Raw genomic sequence first — 12,157 nt, forward strand, 5'->3', positions numbered from 1 at the left:
TGAGAAAAAAACTGTATAAATAAAGGTAAAATGGAAAGAAAAATAAAACTATGCAAAGGAGATGTCGCACTGCATGAGCCAAATGGTGGTCACACCAGATATTGACTGGTTTCTCCACGCACCTACTTATTTTTTTAGGTATCTGTGACCAACGGATGCTTATCTGTATTGCCACTCAATTGAAATCTATAGATTAGGGTCTTATTTATTTAAATTGTCTGATTTTCCTTTTATTAACTGTCCTCAGTAAAATCTTTGAAATTGTTACATGTTGCTTTTATATTTTTGTTCAGTATAATAATAACAAAGTGCATTGACTTCTTTCAAATTGGTTTTTATTAAGAAGCAAATCCATGTAAACAAGTGTGCAAAGAATTGTGATCTCCCCTTTTTTCATAGGCGTAAGACAACAGTAACATACATTTAAACAAATGGATGCATCAAACAATACAAAAAATAAATTAAAAGGGAAAGAAAAGGAAAAACCAGTAATGGAGTGTAATACGACAGTGACATTTCTTAGATTGATAACCTATGTGTTAATGTGACAATCCTCTCCAATCTGACATTTCTTAGATTGATAACCTATGTGTTAATGTGACAATCCTCTCCAATCTGACATTTCTTAGATTGATAACCTATGTGGTAATGTGACAATCCTCTCCAATCTGACATTTCTTAGATTGATAACCTATGTGTTAATGTGACAATCCTCTCCAATCTGACATTTCTTAAATTGTGTACTAGACTAATATTTAGAGGTAATAACTTGAATAATAGTAAAGAAATGCTACTGATAATAACAGTGTAATGGTAATAGGGAAGTATCCGCCAATTCCCCAGAACGATGTGTACATCGTGTACATTGGTCTGGCCAATTACTGTAACCTCAAATTTCAAGACCGTCACAGCCATGCCATCCTTAGTACACCACAACCAAGCAGTCCAACATGTGCTGTTGATACAGAATCTATCTGAGTCAACTTGTCTGCCAGAGGCCATGGAAGATGGAGCACCACACACACAGGAAGCTTAATGCATAGGAACATTTGTGTTTGTCGTCATTGGGGCAGCAACAGCCTGTATGTTGCCATGTGACTCATGTATGCTGGCCAATTTAACTGTTCTTTCTCTTATGTGACTTAAATGGACATATTCATCTGGGCTCTGAAGTTTCTTTGGTGCTCGTTCTCTCTCCCTCCCTCTTTCCTCTCCCTTTCTCTCGGATAATGGTCACACAGACTGTCACCTATGCCACCTGCTCTGTGCTGTTTCTGTCGCCATAACAACTGGAGCCTGGACGCTCGCTCTCTCCCCCTTTCTCTAAGTCGTGAGCGTACTTATATTCTCTTCCTCTCCCTGTCTTTTTTCTCCTCTACCAATCCTTTTGCTGCGATACCTTACCAACGCTCCCACAGGAAGTTCAGTTCCCACTTATCTTCTCTTTCTTTTCTTCCTCCCATCCCCCTCTCCCTCTGGTTCCCTTGTGCTGGTGTGAGAGCTCAGTCGTGTAGCAGCAGCCCTATATGAGGTGCTATGTTTGTGCCCTCCACCTTCCCTCTGTGCTGTGGCCCTCCACCTTCCCTCTGTGCTGTGGCCCTCCACCTTCCCTCTGTGCTGTGGCCCTCCACCTTCCCTCTGTGCTGTGGCCCTCCACCTTCCCTCTGTGCTGTGGCCCTCCACCTTCCCTCTGTGTGTAGTTCAAAACAACACTAGCAGCCAGATGGAGGCAGTGGGAAAAGTATAGGTAGGGTAGCAGCCGATGTTAGACGGACAGAGAGAGGTCGTGCCATAAGCAAAGCATAGAGTGACTGACTGTGTGAAGCGGAGGGACAGACTGACATGCTGCAGGCAGGGAGAGAGACAGACCAGGGGAGAGGCAGACAGGCAGGGAGACATGCAAGGTGGCAGTCAGGGAGAGGGGCCTACAAGATGGCAGGCAGGGTGGCAGTCCTGCATGCAGAGGAGGAACGCAGGCAGGGAGAGAGGCAGACTGCAGGGGGACTGTATGGGGCGGGGGGACAGACAGACATGCTGCAGGCAGAGAGAGGGGCCGACAGAGTGGCGGGTCGGCAGGGTGGCATGCAGGCGGAGAGGCAGAGGGGAGGAAGGCGGGCAGGGAGAAAGGCAGACAGGCAGGGGGACTGTATGGGGCTCCCCACCCCCTGGTTCCTGTGAAGCGGCTCCCCACCCCCTGGTTCCTGTGAAGCGGCTCCCCACCCCCTGGTTCCTGTGAAGCGGCTCCCCACCCCCTGGTTCCTGTGAAGCGGCTCCCCACCCCCTGGTTCCTGTGAAGCGGCTCCCCACCCCCTGGTTCCTTTGAAGGGGCTCCCCACCCCCTGGTTCCTGTGAAGCGGCTCCTCACCCCCTGGTTCCTGTGAAGCGGCTCCCCACCCCCTGGTTCCTGTGAAGCGGCTCCCCACCCCCTGGTTCCTGTGAAGCGGCTCCCCACCCCCTGGTTCCTGTGAAGCGGCTCCCCACCCCCTGGTTCCTGTGAAGCGGCTCCCCACCCCCTGGTTCCTGTGAAGCGGCTCCCCACCCCCTGGTTCCTGTGAAGCGGCTCCCCACCCCCTGGTTCCTGTGAAGCGGCTCCCCACCCCCTGGTTCCTGTGAAGCGGCTCCCCACCCCCTGGTTCCTGTGAAGCGGCTCCCCACCCCCTGGTTCCTGTGAAGCGGCTCCCCACCCCCTGGTTCCTGTGATGCGGCTCCCCACCCCCTGGTTCCTGTGAAGCGGCACAGAGCTGCAGCACATGTGTCAGAGAACAACAGGAGCCATTAGTCAAAAATGTAGTTTGAAAAATAGTCAAGGGGAGCTGAGAGCAGCTGAAAATAACCTGGAGACAAGACCAGGGGGAGGCTCTGTACAAGGTCAAGGGTGTGTGTGCGAATGTGTGTTTTATGTATGCTAGACCATGGATATGCAGCCAAAAGTTACAGTAGTCGGGTTTAAAGCACCATGTTACAGCTCAGAGGGCCCAGGGCTGGTTCCTCTGCCCGGCAGAAGCTCCTGTTTCTAGGTCAAGTTGAGTGTGTGAGCCGTGTTTGTGACCTGGATATTGGGTGAGCGGGGGAGCAAAGGTGACAGGGAACTAGAGGCACAGCCTGGCCTGGGAAGAACCATCATGAGAACAGACTGGGGGCGGGGGGGTGGGCGGTGCATATATCATGACAACATTTTGTGACGTTTTGGACTTCTGCTAGGGTTTTGTCGGCTGTTCGGGCACAGAAAAACATTTCTGGAAGCAACTTCGGCGCCGAAGTTTACGCTCCTTCGTCGGTGATTGGTCGACAGTAGAGATTCTTCTATAAAGTCTTTGTTGTCATTCAACGAGAGCCGACTCATTTTCATGCACATTTTTTCATTAAGAAACCATGTTAGTTGGATGTAAAATTGCGTGACTAAAACGTCAAAATTAAAATGTCAAAATTAATGACAGATTTCATGAGTTATCTTCGATTAATTCTATTTTGAGGAAGCGTATACTGGCTACGGCGTCTCAAAATTGACAAACAGTACTATTTCCGATGTTTTTTTCTCCCTTTTTCAAGTGTAGGTCTTTTTAAGGGAGTATGCGAGCACACTCGTTGGGATAGCCGAGTTCAGTTCGGTTGGCGCCTAGGCCCTAGACCAAGCATGCTGACTCCTTAAGGCTGTCACTGTCAACAGATAGCTGCTCCCCAGCAAAGACAACAGCTCTTAAGAGTTTTGTGTGTGTTTTTCTTTTTTGTATGTGTGTATCTGTGTTGGTTGGTGATAATAGCAGGGAAGTCTGTTTGTACAGCAGTAAACAAATCACATTTGTTTACTGCACATTGTTTTGCCCCTGCTTTCCTTTTGCTGTGTCACTCAACAGGAACATTCTGACATGGATTTGAATGTTTATCAGTGTCAATTACCCAGTTCATGCCCCCTTTCATTTGCTGAGACTGTTTATGTAAACAGAGAAATGTGAGCTAAGAGACTTGAGCAAAGTAAAGGCATGTCTATGGAGATGTGTGGCAAAGTTGAGCATGGGGGAAATGGCCTACTCTTTGGGATGAGAGGAGACTCCTATATTGTCAAGCTAGCAATCTTTATAGGGCTGCTTCTACCTCTTCTTTCCTCTCCCTCCCACCCTCTTGTTTCTAGCTCTTTCCTCCACAAGGGGAGGGGATTGTAAAGATGTGTTTTAGTGTGTGTGCAGCCTCCACGTGAGTGTTTGTAAAGTGATCCGGGAAAGGTGTGTGTTTGGAAAGGTCCCGGGACCTGGCTCCACCACGTTGTTTTGAGCGCCCCCACCTCTCTTACTTTTTCCTCATTCCATCTGTTCCCTCTGTCCGAATGAACTCTTACCTCCTTTACCTAAGGCAGCCTCACTGAGGAGGGGCCTGCTGACATCATGGCGACATGGGTGTCAGTTGGTGGGGCGACTCTCCCGGTGGAAGGGGTGTTTGTGACGGCCAGACAGAGCTGGGCTGCTTTCAGCCCCTCATTGTTTTATAATTGTCCCTTGTGTCTGTGGCTCTGCTTACAGAACCATGCTCTCAATACTCTGGAAGTCTGGGGCAGTGTGGCAGAGTGGAGCTGACATGGATACTCTGGCTTGGCAAGAGGACAGAGATGAGACCCATTCTAGAGTAGGAGGATATCATTGCTTATACAGAGAGGTCATGGGTAAAAGTGTCTAAACCTGTTTTGGGGGTTTGAGTTCTACTGATGTCTTGGGTGTCTTGGCTAGGAGGAGGTGGACTCTTGAGTAAGGGGGAATCTCGCTTTAGCAGTAGCTGAATAGCCGTGGAGAGACGTTTCATACATTTTATTTTATTGTCAAGTTTTGGTCTATTGTTTTTATTTTTCTCTGTTTTTCTCTTCTCCATCCTTCAAGAGTGCATATGTTTAGACGTGACATGTCCTTTATCAATTGGCCACATCATCCTCCTAACTACATGATTAAGTTCGTACTTCTTACATGATCAAGATGCAGACAATTGAAATATTTCCATTGCGTTTCTGTCTTTCGAGCGCCCCTGCCTGCAGTCTCTCCCCTGTTTTACACGGCACACATGCTGCTCCTTCTGCCCAGCCGGCATCTCTGCTCTTTCTCTCCCTCTCTTCCGTAACATAGGGTAGCGGTGTGCGTATGTAGACAGCCCCCCTGACGAGGCCCCCAGCTCCAGCATGAAAGGTTATGTAATGACTTTTTAGTAGAGTATCCTGGTTGTCAAGAGCCTGACTCGACTCATATTGCCGCTTAGGACAGGGATGAGCTAGCGTACTGCCGCTCACTCATCCTGTCAATCAGTTAGTAGGGGGAAAAAACTCCTCAGATAAACCGGTAACGCCAAAGACCAAAAGTAGAACAAGAAGCCAGGTTCTGCCTTGCAGCTTTTAGGCAAAGACTTTTTTCACTAGAGGAAGTGAGTTAGTGAGTTTCGGAGCAGACGGCGGTAGTCAGGCCACCTGTTCCCCCAGCCTCAGAGACGGGTAACAGAGAGAGTGAGAGAGACTACACAGAGAGAAGCGGCAAGCGGGGGGTAGCATCACCCCCCCCCCCCCCCCCCCCACGGAGATTCTAAGCATGCTGCTGCTGGAGGAGGCGGAGACCTTTGCAGGTAGGTGACCCCTGAACCCTGCTGGCACCCTGATCCTCCTTGGTGGGAGGGGAGTGTCACTGACTCTTAGGACAGCAGCAGGTGGGGGTGATGTGATGACTGAGGAGGACACTTTCAGGCTGAATCAATGATTACTGGAGAACGATGTGTGGATTAATAATTTGTTGTTAGTGAGATCTGAATGATGATGATGAAGAACCAGGGTGTTATTATACATTGTAGTGCAGAACCAGGGTGTTGTTATACATTGTAGTGCAGAACCAGGGTGTTGTTATACATTGTAGTGCAGAACCAGGGTGTTGTTATACATTGTAGTGCAGAACCAGGGTGGTGTTATACATTGTAGTTCAGAACCAGGGTGGTGTTATATACTGTAGTTCAGAACCAGGGTGTTGTTATACATTGTAGTTCAGAACCAGGGTGTTGTTATACATTGTAGTTCAGAAACCAGGGTGTTGTTATACATTGTAGTGCAGACCAGGGTGTGTTATACATTGTAGTTCAGAACCAGGGTGTTGTTATACATTGTAGTTCAGAACCAGGGTGTTGTTATACATTGTAGTTCAGAACCAGGGTGTTGTATTACATTGTAGTTCAGAACAGGTGTTGTTATACATGTAGTTCAGAACCAGGGTGGTGTTATACATTGTAGTTCAGAACCAGGTGGTGTTATACATTGTAGTCAGAACCAGGGGGTGTTATACATTGTAGTTCAGAACCAGGGTGTTGTTATACATTGTAGTTCAGAACCAGGGTGGTGTTATACATTGTAGTTCAGAACCAGGGTGTTGTTATACATTGTAGTGCAGAACCAGGGTGTTGTTATACACTGTAGTTCAGAACCAGGGTGTTGTTATACATTGTAGTGCAGAACCAGGGTGTTGTTATACATTGTAGTTCAGAACCGGGTGTTGTTATACATTGTAGTGCAGAACCAGGTGTTGTTATACATTGTAGTCAGAACCAGGGTGTTGTTATACATTGTAGTTCAGAACCAGGGTGTTGTTATACATTGTAGTTCAGAACCAGGGTGTTGTTATACATTGTAGTTCGAGAACAGGGTGTTTATACATTGTAGTCAGACCGGGTGTTGTTAATTGTAGTTCAGAACCAGGGTGTTTATACATTGTAGTTCAGAACCAGGTGTTTGTTTATACTGTAGTTCAGAACCAGGGTGGTGTTATACATTGTAGTTCAGAACCAGGGTGTTGTTATACATTGTAGTTCAGAACCAGGTGTGTTTACATTGTAGTTCAGAACCAGGGTGTGTTATACATTGTAGTGCAGAACCAGGGTGTTGTTATACATTGTAGTGCAGAACCAGGGTGTTGTTATACATTGTAGTTCAGAACCAGGGTGTTGTTATACATTGTAGTTCAGAACCAGGGTGTTGTTATACATTGTAGTTCAGAACCAGGGTGTGTTATACATGTAGTGCAGAACCAGGGTGTTGTTATACATTGTAGTTCAGAACCAGGGTGGTGTTATACATTGTAGTTCAGAACAGGGTGGTGTTATACATTGTAGTTCAGAACCAGGGTGTTGTATACATTGTAGTTAGAACCAGGGTGTTGTATACATTGTAGTTCAGAACCAGGTGTTGTTACATTGTAGTTCAGAACCAGGGGTGTTATACATTGAGCAGAACCAGGGTGTTTATACATGTAGTCAGAACCAGGGTGGTGTTATACAGTTAGTTCAGAACCAGGGTGTTGTTATATAATGTAGTTCAGAACCAGGGTGTTATAACATTGTAGTTCAGAACCAGGGTGTTATACACTGAGTTCAGAACCAGGGTGTTTATACATTTGTAGTTCAGAACCAGGGTGTTGTTAAACATGTGTAGTCAGAACCAGGGTGTTGTTATACATTGTAGTTCAGAACCAGGGTGGTGATATACATGTAGTTCAGAACAGGGTGTTGTTATACATTGTAGTTCAGAACCAGGGTGTTGTTATACATTGTAGTTCAGAACCAGGGTGTTATACATTGTAGTTCAGAACCAGGGGTGTTATACATTGTAGTGCAGAACCAGGGGTGTATACATGTAGTGCAGAACCAGGGTGGTTTATACTTGTAGTTCAGAACAGGGTGGTGTTATACATTGTAGTTCAGAACCAGGGTGGTGTTTTATACATTGTAGTTCAGAACCAGGGTGGTGTATACATTGTAGTCAGAACCAGGGTGTTGTTATACATTGTAGTCAGAACCAGGGTGTTATAATTGTAGTTCAGAACCAGGGTGTTTACATGTAGTGCAGAACCAGGGTGGTGTTATACATTGTAGTTCAGACCAGGGTGGTGTTATTACTTGTAGTTCAGAACCAGGTGGTTGTTATACACTGTGTGCAGAACCAGGGTGTGTTATACATTGTAGTTCAGAACCAGGTGTTGTTATACATTGTAGTTCAGAACCGGGTGTTGATTGTTATACATTGTAGTTCAGAACCAGGGTGTTGTTATACATTGTAGTTCAGAACCAGGGTGTGTTATACATTGTAGTTCAGAACCAGGGTGTTGTTATACATTGTAGTTCAGAACCAGGGTGTTGTTATACATTGTAGTTCAGACCAGGGGTGTTATACATTGTAGTCAGAACCAGGGTGGTGTTATACATTGTAGTTCAGAACCAGGTGGTGTTATACATTGTAGTTCAGAACCAGGTGGTGTTATACATTGTAGTTCAGAACCAGGGTGTTGTTATACATTGTAGTTCAGAAACCAGGGTTATAAATTGTAGTTCAGAACCAGGGTGGGTTATACATTGTAGTTCAGAAACAGGGTGGTGTATACATTGTAGTTCAGAACCAGGTTGTTGTTATACATGTAGTCAGAACCAGGTGTTATACAGTATTCAGAACCAGGGTGTTGTTATACATTGTAGTTCAGAACCAGGGGTTGTTATACATTGTAGTCAGAACCAGGGTGTGTTATACATTGTAGTCAGAACCAGGGTGTGTTATACATTGTAGTTCAGAACCAGGGTGTGTTATAACATTGTAGGTCAGAACCAGGGGTGTTACATTGTAGTTCAGAACCAGGGTGTTTGTTAGTACACTGTAGTTCAGAACCAGGGTGTTGTTATACATTGTAGTGCAGAACCAGGGTGTTGTTATACATTGTAGTGCAGAACCAGGGTGTTATACACTGTAGTTCAGAACCAGGGTGTTGTTATACATTGTAGTTCAGAACCAGGGTGTTGTTATACATTGTAGTGCAGAACCAGGGTGTTATACATTGTAGTGCAGAACCAGGTGTTGTTATACATGTAGTTCAGAACCAGGGTGTTGTTATACATTGTAGTTCAGAACCAGGGTGTTATACATTGTAGTGGCAGAACCAGGGTGTTATACATTGTCGTCAGAACCATGGTGTGTGTTATACATTGTAGTGCAGACCAGGTGTTGTTATACATTGTAGTGCAGAACCAGGGTGTTATACACTGTAGTTCAGAACCAGGGTGTTGTTATACATTGTAGTTCAGAACCAGGGTGTTGTTATACATTGTAGTGCAGAACCAGGGTGTTATACATTGTAGTGCAGAACCAGGGTGTTGTTATACATTGTAGTTCAGAACCAGGGTGGTGTTATACATTGTAGTTCAGAACCAGGGTGTTGTTATACATTGTAGTGCAGAACCAGGGTGTTATACATTGTAGTTCAGAACCAGGTGGTGTTATACATTGTAGTTCAGAACCAGGGTGGTGTTATACACTGTAGTGCAGAACCAGGGTGTTGTTATACATTGTAGTTCAGAACCAGGGTGTTGTTATACACTGTAGTGCAGAACCAGGGTGTTGTTATACATTGTAGTGCAGAACCAGGGGTGTTGTTATACATTGTAGTGCAGAACCAGGGTGTTGTATACACTTGTAGTCAGAACAGGGTGTTGTATACATGTAGTTCAGACCAGGGTGTTGTATACACTGTAGTTCAGAACCAGGGTGTTGTTATACATTGTAGTTCAGAACCAGGGTAGTTGTTATACATTGGTAGGTCAGAACCAGGGTGTTGTTATACATTGTAGTTCAGAACCCAGGGTGTTGTTATACATTGTTAGTGCAGAACCAGGGTGTTGTTATACATTGTAGTTCAGAACCAGGGTGTTGTTATACATTGTAGTGCAGAACCAGGGTTGTTATCAGTGTATTCAGACAGGGTGTTGTTATAGCATTGTAGTTCAGAACCAGGGTGTTGTTATGCATTGTAGTTCAGAACCAGGGTGTTGTTTATACATTGTAGTTCAGAACCAGGGTGTTGTTATACATTGTAGTTCAGAACCAGGGTTGTTGTTATACATTGTAGTTCAGAACCCAGGGTGTTGTTATACATTGTAGTTCCAGAAACCAGGGTGTTGTTATACATTGTAGTTCAGAACCAGGGTGTTGTTATACATTGTAGTTCAGAACCAGGGTGTTGTTATACATTGTAGTTCAGAACCAGGGTGTTGTTATACACTGTAGTTCAGAACCAGGGTGTTGTTATACATTGTAGTTCAGAACCAGGTGTTTGTCTATACATTGTAGTTCAGAACCAGGGTGTTGTTATACATTGTAGTTCAGAACCAGGGTGTTGTTATACATTGTAGTTCAGAACCAGGGTTGTTGTTATACATTGTAGTTCAGAACCAGGGTGTGTTATACATTGTAGTTCAGAACCAGGGTGGTGTTATACATTGTAGTTCAGAACCAGGGTGGTGTTATACATTGTAGTTCAGAACCAGGGTGGTGTTATACATTGTAGTTCAGAACCAGGGTGGTGTTATACATTGTAGTTCAGAACCAGGGTGGTGTTATACATTGTAGTTCAGAACCAGGGTGGTGTTATACATTGTAGTTCAGAACCAGGGTGTTGTTATACATTGTAGTGCAGAACCAGGGTGTTGTTATACATTGTAGTGCAGAACCAGGGGTGGTGTTATACATTGTAGTGCAGAACCAGGGTGGTGTTATACATTGTAGTGCAGAACCAGGGTGGTGTTATACATTGTAGTGCAGAACCAGGGTGTTGTTATACATTGTAGTGCAGAACCAGGGTGTTGTTATACATTGTAGTGCAGAACCAGGGTGTTGTTATAACATTGTAGTTCAGAACCAGGGTGTTGTTATACATTGTAGTTCAGAACCAGGGTGTTGTTATACATTGTAGTTCAGAACCAGGGTGTTGTTATACATTGTAGTTCAGAACCAGGGTGTTGTTATACATTGTAGTTCAGAACCAGGTGTTGTTATACATTGTAGTTCAGAACCAGGGTGTTGTTATACATTGAGTTCAGAACCAGGGTGTTGTTATACATTGTAGTTCAGAACCAGGGTGTTGTTATACATTGTAGTTCAGAACCAGGTGTTGTTATACATTGTAGTTCAGAACCAGGGTGTGTTATACATTGTAGTTCAGAACCAGGGTGGTGTTATACATTGTAGTGTCAGAAACCAGGGTGTTTATAACATTGTAGTGCAGAACCCGGGTGGTGTTATACATTGTAGTTCAGAACCAGGGTGGTTGTTATACATTGTAGTGCAGAACCAGGGTGGTGTATACATTGTAGTTCGAACCAGGGTGTTGTTATACATTGTAGTGCAGAACCGGGTGTGTGTTATACATTGTAGTGTCAGAACCAGGGTGTTGTTATACATTGTAGTTCAGAACCAGGGTGGTGTTATACATTGTAGTTCAGAACCAGGGTGTTGTTATACATTGTAGTGCAGAACCAGGGTGTTGTTATACATTGTAGTTCAGAACCAGGGTGTTGTTATACATTGTAGTTCAGAACCAGGGTGTTGTTATACATTGTAGTTCAGAACCAGGGTGTTGTTATACATTGTAGTTCAGAACCAGGGTGGTGTTATACATTGTAGTTCAGAACCAGGGTGTTGTTATACATTGTAGTGCAGAACCAGGGTGGTGTTATACATTGTAGTTCAGAACCAGGGTGGTGTTATACATTGTAGTGCAGAACCAGGGTGTTGTTATACATTGTAGTGCAGAACCAGGGTGTTGTTATACATTGTAGTTCAGAACCAGGGTGTTGTTATACATTGTAGTTCAGAACCAGGGTGTTGTTATACATTGTAGTTCAGAACCAGGGTGGTGTTATACATTGTAGTTCAGAACCAGGGTGGTGTTATACATTGTAGTTCAGAAACCAGGGTGGTGTTATACATTGTAGTTCAGAACCAGGGTGTTGTTATACATTGTAGTTCAGAACCAGGGTGTTGTTATACATTGTAGTTCAGAACCAGGGTGTTGTTATACATTGTAGTTCAAAACCAGGGTGTTGTTATACATTGTAGTGCAGAACCAGGGTGGTGTTATACATTGTAGTGCAGAACCAGGGTGGTGTTATACATTGTAGTGCAGAACCAGGGTGTTGTTATACATTGTAGTGCAGAACCAGGGTGTTGTTATACATTGTAGTGCAGAACCAGGGTGTTGTTATACATTGTAGTGCAGAACCAGGGTGGTGTTATACATTGTAGTTCAGAACCAGGGTGGTGTTATACATTGTAGTTCAGAACCAGGGTGGTGTTATACATTGTAGTTCAGAACCAGGGTGTTGTTATACA

At 44.7% G+C, this 12,157-nt stretch overlaps 1 protein-coding gene across 1 annotated transcript in view; it reads left to right on the plus strand.

The window, feature by feature from the left end:
• The first annotated feature begins 5,529 nt into the window (after positions 1-5,529).
• The window catches only part of LOC120061267 (helicase ARIP4-like), an 84,187-nt gene continuing 77,559 nt past the window's right edge, over positions 5,530-12,157 (plus strand). Inside the window, exon 1 of the mRNA XM_039010959.1 lies at positions 5,530-5,592. Coding sequence (XP_038866887.1) covers positions 5,559-5,592 — 34 coding nt within the window. The 5' untranslated portion in view covers positions 5,530-5,558. The remainder of the gene's footprint in view (positions 5,593-12,157) is intronic.

The sequence above is a fragment of the Salvelinus namaycush genome, chromosome 16, assembly GCF_016432855.1.
Source record: "Salvelinus namaycush isolate Seneca chromosome 16, SaNama_1.0, whole genome shotgun sequence".
Lineage (NCBI taxonomy): Eukaryota > Metazoa > Chordata > Actinopteri > Salmoniformes > Salmonidae > Salvelinus > Salvelinus namaycush.